At 34.8% G+C, this 15,535-nt stretch overlaps 1 protein-coding gene across 2 annotated transcripts; it reads left to right on the plus strand.

Annotated features, from left to right (window-relative positions):
* The first annotated feature begins 4,256 nt into the window (after positions 1-4,256).
* LOC136816467 (cyclin-dependent kinase-like 5) lies at positions 4,257-14,612 on the plus strand. 2 transcript variants are annotated; one of them, XM_067072794.1, is made up of 17 exons: positions 4,257-4,498; positions 4,647-4,681; positions 5,041-5,086; positions 5,273-5,354; positions 5,567-5,621; positions 6,018-6,073; positions 6,848-6,912; positions 7,035-7,094; positions 7,252-7,342; positions 7,631-8,609; positions 8,761-8,809; positions 9,058-9,169; positions 9,615-9,687; positions 9,877-9,932; positions 10,076-10,106; positions 10,535-10,621; positions 13,835-14,612. In XM_067072794.1, exons 1-17 carry the CDS (start codon positions 4,462-4,464, stop codon positions 14,255-14,257), a joined length of 2,337 nt encoding a protein of 778 aa, XP_066928895.1. In that variant the 5' UTR covers positions 4,257-4,461; the 3' UTR covers positions 14,258-14,612. The 2 variants fall into 2 exon arrangements, with proteins under 2 accessions (XP_066928895.1, XP_066928896.1); XM_067072795.1 differs by lacking the exon at positions 4,647-4,681 and having other exon boundaries at positions 13,835-14,601.
* Positions 14,613-15,535: the final 923 nt, after the last annotated feature.

Genomic DNA, 15,535 nt, shown 5'->3' on the forward strand with positions numbered 1-15,535 from the left:
CAGAAGATGCAATTTATGGTCAATTTTAGACCAAAATGTGGTGAAATGTGGAACTTTCGCCTAAAATATATATAACCATTAAATTATAACCATTAAAACCATTTAAAAGTCTTCTATATAGTCTTTTGAGAGCATTTCAATGGTATACATGATATTGTCTGAAATGAGTTTGAAATTTTTTTGAATTCTAATGATTTCAGTTTGAGGCTCTTTGGAGCTGCAGAATGCTGCTTTTTGAGTGATTTTGTATCTAAACACACAATTTTTGGATTTGTATCATTCTGTGGTGGCCTTTGGCACCACATACAGGGTATTTTTCAAGCACTTTTTTACCACCATTATTCGGTGGCAAAACTCAATTTCAAATTCAGTTTTCAAACTCAATTTTTTGAAGAAAAAAATGTTAAGGGTAAATGATGAAAAGTAGAAGAATGACGGTACAAAATCAACACAATTTGTTGCAAAAGAGTCTAACAAGCAGTTTTCGAAGGTAAAATTAAGTTCCCAACCCAGGGGGGGGTACTAGGTTTGCGAGGTGACGGGTACGTCCGAGCCGAAAATCGAAAATCGACCCTTTGAGAGACAAAATTTTGGTGATTTTGGGACCCTTCGAGAGACTTTTTCCTAAATTTTGGTCCATTTTTTCCAAATTTTGGTCTGATTGTCACCAAATTTTGGTCAAAATATTTGGAAATCGTGACCCTTTGAGAGAGAAATTTTTGATTTTCGTGATTTTGGGACCCTTTCAGAGACTAACTTTTGAATTTGTACCCCTTTGAGAGACTTTTGAGGAATGAGAAAAGGTACCCTTATGGCTCGCACATACCCGGCACCCATTTTGCCTAAGTACCCCCGGTTCCCAACCATGGCGGGTGACATTTAACCACTGCATTGAAACTCAATTTTTCAGACCAAAACGCTGGTAAGGAAAAGTACTTGGAAAATACCACATATGACACACAAGGTCACAAAATTTCTGAAAAAAATCTAAATTTAATCCCAGATGCCAAATTCTTCAAAAACTTTATCTTTTTGGTCAGCCTAAGCTGAGCATTCAAATCCGTAAAATTCATTTCTTCCATCATCATCATAAGACGGCAAAAAAAAAATCCGATTTCCCGAAATCACTTTGATTTTTAAACTTTCTTCCGATCGGGTTAACTTTTTGGGTACTTTTAGCGTGCGTTGTTTTTACAGATCATAATGTGGTGTTTCAAGATGGCGGCTCAAGCGATAAGTCAGATGTGATAAGTCAGTGTTGTTCCGATCGGGTTAACTTTTTGGGTACTTTTAGCGTGCGTTGTTTTTACAGATCATAATGTGGTGTTTCAAGATGGCGGCTCAAGCGATAAGTCAGATGTGATAAGTCAGTGTTGTACCAAAGTATTTCCAGTGTAAATCTGTTGCAAGCTTCAATTTCTGTCATTTATTTTTTTAACTCGGCAAATCAAACACATGATTTTCATCAAGGGGATTCTTTTTCTACACCTTTTGAAGGTTTAAAGCCGTTTGCTCAAGTTTTTGTTTATGTTGAATTTTCTGATACTTTTTATTGCTGCTTTTTATTAGTTTTTGCAATAAAAACATATTTTTCTTGTTTGCCTCTAGGTGGGATTGATGGTGTTATAATGTTATTGGAATTTGATAAAGTTTACAAAAGTACAGCTACTGTCTAAATTTGATAGAGACTGGATGCAATCGTGCTTTTTTGGACTTGGTTTGCTTGGACGTGTTTTGATAAGGCGAATCGCAAAAAATTGTTTGGTTCCCGTCATTTCTACTTTAAAAAGTGGGGTCAGTTTGTCGAAAATATTTTTCTTTCAAGAAGCAGCTATATACATCTTGTTGAAAGGGAATCCGTACCCGTGTGGACTGATCTGAATTAAGAAATTGAGAAACCGTGGATAAACTGGTTTTCGGTTTACTCTCCATTAGCATGCGGCTCGCTACTTCGATTTGAAAACTTGTAAACACAGAGCGTGCAGAGGTCGACAGTGGAAATCCAGCAAAGCAGCGGAAAAGCTTTCCGACTCTCCAACTCTACCTGCTGACCGTAAATCAGGGGCGGTCAGATGACGGGAACCAAATGATGACATCACATCTCCTATTATTGGACTTGCAAAATTATGACAAATGGTCTTTGGAGTTTGATCAATTATATTAATATTAATATATACAGTTCTTGTTGAAATTGATCAAACTATTTTTCACGCAGTTCCGGACGCAGATAGTGTTTTTCTAACATTTTTTAACCTTGGCGCACGTTTTGACTGAATGATGGAATGGAATGAATGGCGATAACAGTTTATACATATCTCTTATCAGACTTGCAGAAAGCGGACTGCAGAAAGTTATGAAAAATGGTTTCTAGAATTTAATTAATTATACCGTCAAGTTACACAACATGCACACTCTTGTCACAACTTGCACAGTCATAACAAACAGATCCATCTGGTCTTCATTTAACATTGTTTTAAAGTTTAAAAAACACTACAGTGCTTGGCACAGAAGAGAGGAATCCCAGTTGAAATTAATTGCTACTCCGTTGCCCTGTTGAATTTATTTATTATGGTCGTGTGTTTATTCCGCCAAGGCGGTAAAGCGATCGCCCAAATTCATAGACCATTCAAAAGGGAGTTTAAAGCAAAATAGGGGGAAAATGAGCTTCCCTGCATAGTTATGAATTTTAAGTTTTGCTTTCGATTATCATTTGCGACCAGCAAAGTCTTCAAGATGGTTGTGTGCATGTTGTGTAACTTGACGGTACTAAACTACAAAATTTATTTACGAAGACTGGATGTAAATTATGTTTTTCTGACCTTGCCAAATTTTGGCTTTCACTGAATAGCAGTCAGTTTTTACGTACCTCATTGGCCTTGCAGACAACTGACAAATGGTTTCTGTAATTTGACCAAGTCTACCAAAATACAGTTCCTGTTGAAATGTTACTTTAATGGGATAAATTTTCGCGGGGATTAATTTTCGCGGATTTCGCGGATTTGGGTGTTATCCGCGAAAATAAGTCCCATTGGAAATTTGGAAAAGGCCCATCCGCGAAAATTAGTTTCCGCGAAAAAATTGAATTTTTTTTGCAATCCGCGAAATTTCTATTTTTATCAACTTTTAATAGTTGTAATACATATCTCCTCGCCCTATTCCAAAACAACCTCTTATTACTTGAAAAATAAATTCTTAATTTTCCTGGAAAAATTTTATTTCAATGTTTTGACCCTTTTCAAAAACTTTAATTTGTACCCCAATCCGCGAAATTAAATCCCCGCGAAAAATCAGGAAATCCCTCATCCGCGAAAATTAATCCCCGCGAAATCTTAAAATTTCGCGGATGAGCTCAACCGCGAAATTTAATCCCCGCGAAAATTTATCCCATTAAAGTATAAAAATGAACTACGTTTTACCAAGATTTTGATGCAAATTGTGTTTTTCTGGAGTTTGCGCTTTGTGACTTAAAGTTTGTAGCTTGTTAGTTTAAAGTGTTATTGGAGTTTTATCAAGTAAAACAAAAAGTACAGTTTCTATGTATATTTGATGGATATCTTTATTTTGGTTCTGACGTTTTGGCAATTTTCTTATTTATTTCTACTAGATAACACTTTGAATATCTGACATATGGATATTGTCTCCATACTTTGATCTTCTCGTGGGGGGGGGGCTTGGAGGAGCTCTCAGGCTTGTTTTGAATAATTTTAAATCAAGTTATCAAGTGTTTCACATTTTGTACATTATTCAACATTTTTAGTCTACTCTGTTTCTGTACATCTCTTACATCTGTTAACCCACTTATTAAAGCTACTTAGCTAAGCTCTATTGGCTGACCTTCCAGCCTCGGCTGGTTTATTTTGGTTTGATTTGAATTGTCTTGTCAATTTCTTTCCAAGAGGAGTTCAGTCATTGAAATATATGTGAGTTTTTTTCCAATTTTTACTTTTTGGAGAGAAGAGTTTTGAGAAAATTATATAAGGCTCTCTATTCATTTCCAATTATGTTTTAATCTTAACATGTATATGCTAATTCAAAATGCTCAAATTTATTTATAAACTGAGAGTTTTTAAGGATATGTAGCTCAATCCCAGGAAATTAGAAATTTGATTCTATTCAACGAATTCAACATATCTCTCCACACAATCTCAATACAAAAAGTTTGTTTTAATTTAATAATGCATAAAATCTAATTTCTTCAATTGAATCCATGGGATGATAAATCTTACTTACTTTGATATTCTAATTTCTATTTCATTTAGTATGGAAAAATAAAGAAAAAGAAGATCTTGAAAACTGTGATCAATAATACTTTTCATTTGAAGAAGAAGGAATGAATTGACATAGCAACCATAGATACATTGAAAGTTTGATATGATCAACAGGATAAAATGGCTATCACTTGAGAACACTTTACAGTAAAGAAAGTTAGGGATCGTATTTCTTTCCACACACAAAAAGAAAATGAATAAATACGAAGTCATTGGTATTGTAGGGGAAGGTAAGAATAAACCAAACTTTCTTTTAAGATGCAAGTATCTACTCTCACACATAAATTTACCTGTTTCATTTATCTTCTGCTTAATTTGGTGTATCCTTGATGCTTGTTGTTTGTATTTATACATAAATCTTTCTTTTTGTTATTCCAGGTGCCTATGGCGTAGTTATGAAATGTCGGCATAAGGTATGAAATTTGAGCATAGAGAGGCCATTTCTCTTGCATCCTCAATTTCTTTTACCAATTTCTACGTCAGTATAAATTTACATTTCCGAAAAGATCAACCTTTCGTTTTCCCATTTTGCTGGAAAATTTTGTTACCAAACGAGGCTAGAAGTTCAAAACTGTCTAGATACCTTAAAATAATGGGATTTAAGCATAAGTTTTGTCACCTGATTAGGTATCCTCGATTTTTTCATTTTTCAAAAGATTTTAGGGCATGGGGATGGGTTTATGTACATCTACATACAATAAGGTTTTCAAATAGTTGGAAAAATAATAAAGGTGAGCTAAGTGCTGTACACATTTTTTAATATCTTTTACAGGAGACCAACGACATTGTGGCGATAAAGAAATTCAAAGATGGTGAAGGTTAGTTGTTCTCTCCTTTATAAAAGTCTCTCCTTATAATAAAATATCAGAAAAGATGTGTTGGTGTCCATATTAGGTTAGAAAGACTCAAACACAGGATAGTAGACCATTCTAATTCATTTTAGCCCATAGTATGAATGAGAGCATGGATTATCATTGAAAAAAAAAATCTTTTCGAATTTTCAGACAATGAAGATATGAAAAGAACAACATTACGTGAACTTAAAGTTCTTCGAATGTTGAAGCAAGAAAATATTGTACAATTGAGGTAAATTTTATTTCGACTGAAGATTGTTTGAATAAGACAAGAAACCGTTCAGTAGTATTAAAATGATAAATTCACTACGTCAACTATCATTACATTGTACAGTTAGAAATAATGTAATGTGTAATGTGCTCACTTGATTTTTAAAGACCTTGGTAACTGTAGGTGGTTAGTATTGGTAATATACTGACTTTCCTTGATTGCCTTCATTTTAGGGAAGCGTTTCGAAAACGTGGAAAACTCTACTTGGTATTTGAGTATGTTGAAAAGGTAAAGAAAGTGTTGCGATCCTTTCCTCCAATCAAAACTTGCAGAAAACTCGAGTAAAACTGGTATAAAACTGAAAATGTTTCAATAAATGATTGCCGTAAATTCTACAAAAAACAGAGTGGATTTTCTTCTGTAAAAACTTGGCACTAAAAATATTAAAACAAAACATTTATTTACATCAGTCTGATTTCACATCAAATGTTATTTTTAATAACAATAATAAAAATATAATAAAAATATAATAGAATTAATACCAACAGCAAATAGAATCCTAGAGTCAATAGTTACATCTTGATTCCTTGATAATTTTTCTTTCTTCTTTAAAGGCTATCAAACAATAAAAAAAGACCAGATTCCAAATCTCCGTAAAACTTTTCTCTTTTTTTATTCTTACAGAATATGTTGGAGTTATTGGAACGAACGCCCAATGGTGTACCCATACCTCAATTAAAGTAAACACAGTATTTGAGTCGTACTCTTTTTCTATTCCGCATTATTTAACATTCATGGCATACCTCAATGGAAGGTTTATATCCCTTCCAGGTCCTCTCATACTTTTATAGTCAACAAATCAGAACTGTTCAGCCAGGGGGGGGAGGTCGGTAGTAAAATCTCAGACCTAATGACGTTTACTACGGTGGTGGTATCTATGTGTTAAATGTTGAAAAGATTTTACTACCCGGGTAGTTAAAACTGGTAAAATAAGCAAATTTTAGCTATTTTTGTAATTCTATTAACTTTTCGGGTGACTTTTCTGAAAAAATCTGAAAATTTTTATATATTTTTATATTTTTGAAAAAATTCTCTGTTGGAAGGTTGTTCTACAAACAATAAATTCTCGAAATTTTTTGTCAATATAAAAAAAGACTTTAATTCTAAGGGCAAAACATTAATTTTTGCACTAAGTGAAAAATGTGTCACAGAAATAATCATTTTTTAGCTTTTTTTGTAAAATCAGTCCGAATAGCAACCAAAAAAAAAAGGTGGTCTCCATGACAAATTGTCCCAAAAACTTTTACTAGCTACCAGGGTAGTAAAATACCTCTTCCAAGAGTCTGGGTGGTGGTATGTAAAAATTCGTAAAAATCCTTTTACTACTCATATATGTCTGAGATTTTACTACCGACCGACCCCCCCCCCCTTGGTTGAGCGAATGTTCATCGTTAGTCACAAGAAAAGAAAATTTCTATTGTTTCACCATCACTTTTTCCGATTTGCTTTTTCAGGAGTTACATAAAGCAATTGAACAAAGCTGTTCAATGGTGTCATCAGAATGACGTCATACACAGAGGTATAATTCCACTCGTATCAATGATTATGTGCATTGTGTCCTTCAGCCCTCCATTTCCCTCTTCAGCCACAGTGTTAGTTAACAATAGATGATTCCTCAAATTATTTTCATTTCATTTCCAGACATCAAACCGGAAAATCTTCTGATCAGCAACACTGGATTATTGAAGCTTTGTGATTTTGGTGAGTTTGGAACATTGAAGGTTTTTCTTTGCATAATTATTTGTTATTATACTCAACAAGAAAAATCTATGGCCAACAGTAAGAATTTACTATTTTCTCATTTTTACACTCATAATAAGCTTTTCAAGAGATATAATTTCTCTTTGACCAACTTTAGGTTTTGCTCGAAGTATCACAGATTCAGGGACAGGTCAATACACAGATTACGTGGCCACCAGATGGTATCGTTCGCCCGAACTCCTTTTGGGGTGAGTTTGTTTTGTACTTGAAATCTGTGCTTGTTTGTTACCCCTTCCTTTTTATCTCGAGGTTATAGAGAAAAAAATCCTGCCCTGATTGGCTACTTCAAATTCCATGTCAGTCCCCTTTATAAAACTGAGGTAGGAGGGACATTCTTAACTTTGAGCGCTTTGAGATGGTAAATTTATAAAAACACCTTGACGTATCAGTTTTGTTTTGGAAAAAAAAGAATTTGAAATTTTTAAACTTTTTTCGGACAATTCATCGAATAATTCTCCATAAAACCTTCATTATAGTGGTGGTTATGGTAAAGCAGTCGACATTTGGTCTATCGGTTGTATTCTTGGTGAGTTGAGTGATGGACAACCTGTCTTTCCTGGAGAAAGCGAGATTGACCAACTGTATGTTATTCAGAAGTTGATTGGACCATTACCACCAGCACAAATGCATCTGTTCAACATCAACCATCGTTTTCGTGGATTGAAATTCCCTGCCATCACGAACCCTCTCACGCTCAAGAAACGATATTCCGGAATCCTCAGTACAGACCTTTTGGATTACATGGAGAAAGTGCTGCAATTGGAACCTCAGAAACGTTTGAATATTTCACAATGTGTCGACCATTATGCCTTCACTGACGGAGGAGGCGGTGGAGGAGGGCAGAAGAAGAAAGCGCCATCAGAACCAACAGACGTTGACAGTGGAAGCAACATCGAAGATGAATCCATCCACGAAGAAGAATGGCTTGAAACTAAACCCACAAAACATAAAACAAAATCTCTTCTCAAAGACACTTCACATAAAATTTCCTCACCAAAAGTCACTGCCAAACCGAAAGCTATGAAACATTCAAACAAAGCACAACAACAACAGCAATCTTCTTCTCTTATCCAACAATATTCTTTCGCTTTCCACAGCACCAAGAATGAAGATGGAGATAAAATCGACAAATACAGCAATTCAACGTCTTCACCGCGCTCGTCCCATTCCTCTGTCGAAGATGACGATTACGACAGCCGAAGTCCCGTTCATTCCCAGCCCTCTAAACCGATCAATAGTTACAATAGCAACAAAGTAGAGACACCTAGCAAAGAGAAGCGAAGTCAGAAACAACCTCATCAAAAACCGAAACAGTCAATCACTTCCAATTTTGCTTCACCAGCTTCAAGCTCACATCAAACATACTACCAGGCTAAACCAGACCTTCTCAACAATCTACCCACCGTCTCAAATCCGAAAGCAAAATCCTCCGATAAAATCAAGAAATCTAAGAAGGTGGGTTTTCTAACGGAACCGATTGTGGCGAGCAGAAAGAATCTCAATAATTTTAAATTGGACGAGGAACTTAATTTTGGCGAGACAGCAATTTTTTTTCTGAGCATTATGAAAAAGTCATTCTTTGAGTTTTTATCGCTTTCATTTTTAGACCAGTAAAAGAAATGAATTAACGCAATTAAAATCGATGAGACAAAATGGTAAGCTTTTTGTTTCATTAAAATAGTTATGTTCATAATATCTCTTATAGGACGTAAAAGTCGATATAGATTTTCGTTAAACATTATTATAGTTGAACATATATAAAACACAGTCGTGTTCGACGTTTCGAGGTTTGTCTTTGTCAAGCTTCCATAACATGATAAATATACTTTTCGTGTGAAATCAATTGCCTACTCTACTTACCAGTTTCATCAAGTTGAATCACCTTTTACTGTTTCCTCAATAGATGTAATCTCGACCACCAGCCAACATGAAATATCGATGACGTCATCACGATACCGCACAGATGATGGTATTCCTGAAGTTATCCACAAACCAACACTCTCCCCTAAAGTTGGGTTAGTTGCTTGTTTCCACTTAGGTTACGTCGTATCTTTCTCCGTTTCAAGGGTAAACTTCCTACTCTTCGTAAAGTAAGGCCTAAAAGCCTTGAGCTGTCTATTGTGTAGACTAGTTCCCATTCTGTGTGGATTTTCTTCTAAACCAATGCTGAGAATCGATAATATAATTTTGAGTCTCCAAATCATAAAAGTAATGAATGAGAACACTATAATGATATTTGTGAGAAACCCTCTCTAAATGGCTCCATCATTATTACTCATGGTTTTTCAAAATCTAAGACCCTCTAAAAAGAGAGGGTAAAAGCTACAACACCTTGCAACAAAGACTGTTTTTGGACATAGTTGTAAACCATTGTATGGGAAATATTCACAAAATTTACAAATATAGGAGGCTCTTACCCAATCCTCGAAATTAAAAGTTTTTCGTATTTCTCATTTCCAGACGTGAGAAGATGACGGAGAATCAAATTCTGACGCGTTATGACGCCGTCAACAAGAAACGACGTAAAAACAAGGTAAGTTTTCTTATTTCAAGGATATAAGACTCTGGTTTTAAAATATTCAATTCTTCAGAAAGTTTATCAATAGCCAATCGATGAAGAGGAGAAGAGGCTTTAAATTTTGTTATTTTGTGGTAGATACGTGTGCTCATTTTACCTGAAAAGGCCGCATAACTTAAACTTTCTTTTACCTTGAACTTATAGAAAGACCCTTCGCTTCCGAAATCAAGACAACGAACTCAAGATTTATACGAGGCCAGGTAAATCATTGATCAATTATCCTCTTAACTTGATCACTTTTCCTTGGTACTAATGTATTAATGTAAGTTTCGTGGAAAATGGTTGATCAATTTTAAAAACCCTTTTTTAATAGATTTTTTAAATTTTCTTGTTTGTTTTTCAGTGATGGAGGTCAAGATAAGTATGGCGATCAGGTGAGCTAACCAAACAATTTTTATATAAATAATACCTAGTAAAAATTATCCGGGGAAGGGAAATAACTTTCGCCACGGAAAAATTAAGTCACTTTCACCCGAATTGTTTATTCCTCGATAATGTAATTGAAGACCCTTGGGAATACACCTTTTCGACCGTAGCCGCCAATTACCGCACGGGCATTTTTTTGACCGCTTTATCCCATTAAACTCGATCCAATCCTTTTTTGACACATATTTCTATTGTCTATAGGTGCGAAAAAAGGACTGGGATGGTTTTAGTGGGATAAAGCGGAAAAAAATGCCCGTGCGTCAATTGGCGGCTACGGTCGAAAAGGTGTATAGGCTACTTTTCACCAACAGTCCATTTACGTTGCTCTTCAGATTCTCTACACTACAGTCAACATTACTCCTTTCTTTTCCGACAGCATTCGGAAGGTCGGCGTACAAAGATGAGCAATTTTTCGTATTACGGGGGAGGTATCACGCCTTCTGAATCGAGAACGGCTGAAAAGGTAAAAGGTTATTCTAATTAGGGAGAGAATGCAATCTCTAATTGGTCAGCCCCGATGACCCTTCAAATCCCTTTTTTCCAGCCGACGCTTAAGAGTTTGGTTTTTTTATTCCGATTTCTAAAGTTTTTATCCGATCGGGTTTAGTTTGGTCTCCCGATCTGTGTATTTACTCTCAAGCTTTTTTAGGGCAGTGTTCCGGTTGGGATACGCTTTCAATTCATCCAATCGGGCTAAGTTTGGTTTCCCGATATGTGTTAAAAACAATTCAATATGGCTGCCAAAGCGGTGCTTTTTCGTTCGTTCGGGTACGTTCGTTGTTTATCTCTTGCCAGCTTTTATTTTATATACAATCATTATATTTTGTTGAAGTGGCTTTTAAACTTATAACTAAGGAAGATACAACACTGGAGTTAGATTATTAGGATGTTCTTTTCTTTAAAGTATGAAGATTTTAACTTATTTGCTCAAGTTTTTTCCTGAATTGTGAGTTATTCTTTTACCTATGCTAGACCTCATTATTTTGTAGCATGAAAACATAGTTTTTCATTTTGGACTTGAATATAGAATAACCACCAACAATTGCTGGAATTTGATGGAGTGTATATATATTACAGTTCACAGCTTAATTATCTGATTATTCACAAAAATAATGTTTTCTCGAAATTGAGTGTTTTTTTTATTTGATACATTTATAGACATTTTATATGCTTGTTCTTCTGGACAATTGGAGATAATATTGATAAAGCGTAAATGGAAATTGTTCAAGTATATTAAAGTACAGCTCCTATGTAAATTTGAGAAGGAACGAAGTTCTTTATCAAATTATATTGACGCAAAAATGATTTTTTCTAGACTTGCGTTTTTCACTGGCAGTTTACGTTTGTTTTTTTGGACCGACTTGGAGATAATTATTATAAAGCGTAAATGGAAATTGATCAAGTATATTTAAAGTACCGCTCCTATGTGAATCGAGAAAGACCGAAGTTCTTCATCAAATTATATTGACGCAAATATGATTTTTTTCTAGACTTGCGTTTTTCACTGGAAGTTACGTTTAATTTTTTGGACCGACTTGGAGATAATTATTATAAAGCGTAAATGGAAATTGATCAAGTATATTAAAGTACCGCTCCTATGTGAATCGAGAAAGACCGAAGTTCTTCATCAAATTATATTGACGCAAAAATGATTTTTTCTAGACTTAAGTTTTCACTGCGATTTGAAAGCAGACACTTGCATTTGTTCTTTTTGAATTGGAGATAATTAGGATCAAGCGTAAATGGAAATTAATCAAGTATATATTTAAAGTGCAGCTCCTGTGTAAATTTCAGAAAGGCTGAAGTATGTATTCTTCATCAAATTATTGACAAAAATTATGTTTTTCTAGACTTGCATTTTTCCACTGTGATTTGATGGCGGACATTTATACATTCTGGACTAATAATGATAAATAATAAATGTATATAAATGGATTAAATATTTTTTAATAGATAAATATTGCACGTTTAAGCATATATATTTAGGCTCAGGTTAGGGAAAATACAGTACAATAATTACAGTCTTTCTGGGACGACAGCGGTAGCCTGGATATCCAGCCCGTAAACTTTTTCTGATTTTGATATTTCTTATGTTTACGGTCTGGTTTACCTAGATCGTCTGCATTCTCATCTGAGGATGATTATGCGGATATTCTGATTGGTTGGTCCAAGCGAATCAGAGATCTGAATGGTGGCGCGCGTATAAGAAATTATGCGAGCCGACTTGAAGTGTTCGCCTAAATATTTAGGTGGACCGCGCGGGCGATCAGCAAGGCGCATACGCTGCTTTGCAAATCTCCCTGACTTTTCTTCTTCGAAGTAAACAACAATAGAATATCTAATTATCTCCCTTGGGTGTTTGACCACGCATCCAAATAAAAATAACAATAATGGTAGGGAAGAAGTGTGAAGATCAAAACATGGGAATTTTTGATGTTCTGGTTGTTTTCTTTTCGATTACTTGCTTAGATATTCTTGTTTTAATCTTCTTAATGACTTGGTTGCATCGTGTAAAGAACTAAAGGTATATCTTTCTTTTGCTTCAATTCTTCTTTTCTGTTTGCCAATTTTGTATTGCTGTTTTTGGTTGGATATTTTGAAACATTTTTTCTCCAAAATTTACTTTGCACTTTCTGTCTAACAGACTTTCCACCACACTGTCTATATTTTATGGTGAAGGCTGCCATTCTAAATTGATTTATCACTGCTGGGGTACCATCTTGAAATTATGCATGTCATTATGTGCATATATTTATTTGCAGCCATGGGGTTCATGCAGGAAAATCTGTCAACAGGGGTTCACCTGATTTCTAGGTGAACCAAGCTCTATAATTTTAGAACTTTGTCTGGCTGAGGTAAAACTTATTTTTTCTAAAATTTTGAGCTTGGATATCCAGGCTACGACAGCGGGTATGCTAATCATAAAACTTTAAATTTGAATAAATTTTAGATGTCAGTGTAAACCTTATTTTGAATTTTGAAAAACATGTAGTTTTAAGCTAAACTATTTTTCTGCAGTTAAGATGAATAAGAATGACACCATTTTAACTTTTACTGATTTACAGCATCTTTTTTTTGTCCAGCTTGAGCTTGAATATAATTATAAGTCTAAGCTTAGTAAAAAATAATAAGTGTATAAATTTTTTGTGATTTTTGATAAGTACTTGCATTTAACTTCCTTGCAAGGATTTTTATTTTCTTGAATCTGTTGTTGATGTAGTCTTTTGTTGCTGTTCATCTGTATATCTAAATATCTATCCTAATTAAGAGACGAATAATTATTCTGTCATACAGATTGTAACATGGCATATTTTCGTTAATCCATATTGTGTACAAACGTAAATTTGATGATTTTTTTACTCTCGTCTTAGTAAATCATATCAATTTTTAACAACATATCTTTCTAATCATATTAAGCAATTTAGGCTGACCTTCCAGCGCAGCTGGTTTATTAAAAATGGAATTGAAGTTTAAAAAAATTCTTCGTACGATTGAAAAAATCGGTGGTCAAAAATGTCATTTGTTCGTGTTGGTAATTGACGTTTAATCAATATGCTTGTTGTTGCGAAAGGTTTGCACACCATCAATTTTTTAGTTAAGTTGCCATATTGATGTTCATTTTGGAGACTTGATAATCAAAAAATTTTTAATGATGTTAGTTTTCTCGATCATTTAGGATCCATTAGTTCAGCGGCTTTCTATTGGTGAACTCCGGTTGAACCCTCTGCAAAAGAAGTCATCCAAAGGTCAAGTAAATGTGGGCGGTCGAAATACTAACGCGCCAACTCAATATCACATGAGTGGTGACTCAGGGCGTTTCGGTGCCCATCAAGATATCAGTCCAAGGGCTTCGAAGAAAGGATCATACGATAGCATCCCGCCCGAGCAAATATTTCATGCTCCTGAAAATTTACAGCCTGTGCGACGTTACGCGAAATCGCGAACAGAGTCTAGACTGGAGGACAATAATGGTTTGTTAGAGATGAAATTGAACGGGCTTTCACCGGAGCCTCTTCGACCAATCGCTTCCTTCAAATCAAAAAGCGATTTTGATAACGAATATAGATACAAATCGTCCTTCAAAGATCACTTCCCTTGAAACTTCATCCATCAAAAACTTAAATTTAGTAGAATTGGAAATTCAAAGTTTAAATAAATTTTTCATTAGAAACGTTCATCGTCACTTTAACTAACTCGGAAGACCTCAAGCTGGATTTATATTCATTTCTTGTTCCTTTTTTCTTAATCTTTATGACATGTTTATCGGGACTTAATTATTCTGTACATTTGAAACAATTTAAATACAAATATTCCTTAATTTTTTAATATATATATAACATAATGATGATTTTTTGGTTATTGATTCAAAAAGTTCCACCCAATAAGATAGTAGAGTTCAAATATTTTTATTTGTAAATACGGTTGTTTATAATGTTTTATGACAGAAAATGTTGTTGACAAAAAATAGAAGAATGCGTATTTTATTAAGATTGACCTTTATGAATTTTTCAAATTGTGTAATAAGGACGATGATTTTTAGACTTTTTTTCATTTCATCAGGTAAGTATTATAAGGTAACAATGGCGAAATTAAGGGTTTTCTTTGCTTTTTCACTAGAAGTACTCATCTTTTTAAATTCTTTTCGTTTTTTATTATTTTCAAAGCCATATCGTTCTTCTAAAAAGAGTATTTTTGATTCTTTTGCTTTGGATATATCCTTTATCTTCATGGTCATTTCATGGTCAAGAAAAAGGTGTCATTTTTAGAACGACATGGACCCTCGTCTTACTTGATCCCAGCTCAGAAAGGGCTCTTCCGGAAAATCTTCGCACATGGGGGTGGAGGATGACGGGGTAGAGTAGGGTCACATAAACACCAAAATAGAAAAGTCCTTTTTGTTTACGGGAATTTTGAAAAATGACGGAACATAGTTTGGAATTTCAGTCCCGTATAGGGTCAATTCCTCGAACTTTAGCGGCACACCCCCATTAGTCGGCAAGAGTAGGGGGTTCTACCCCCGGGCGCAGTCTCTTCCGCCATCAAACCTTGCAACAAACCAGCAGCAGCAGCTTTTTTTTACACGCACGCCTCGGGGGGGGGGGGGTTCTCTTCTTGATGGTCTGACCCTAGCTTAAATGGAAAAGACTCTTGTTTCCGCGGGCGAAATCTCGACTTTCGCTTTTAAAAATGGTAGCCATGACAGTGGTGATGTAAATAAATGTCAAGTTGCAACTGGTTTCTTTCAATTATTTTTCATCTTTTTTGTTTTTCGATTGTGTTTCTCAGATTGATTGAATATTTGTCATATATTAAATATCCTTTGATAAGGGTTATCCTTAAGTAAGAGGTTCTTTTTATATTTTTATCTGTGAAAGGC

Source organism: Clytia hemisphaerica, unplaced genomic scaffold, assembly GCF_902728285.1.
Source record: "Clytia hemisphaerica strain Z4C2 unplaced genomic scaffold, Clytia hemisphaerica genome assembly, whole genome shotgun sequence".
In the NCBI taxonomy this organism is placed as follows: Eukaryota; Metazoa; Cnidaria; class Hydrozoa; order Leptothecata; family Clytiidae; genus Clytia; species Clytia hemisphaerica.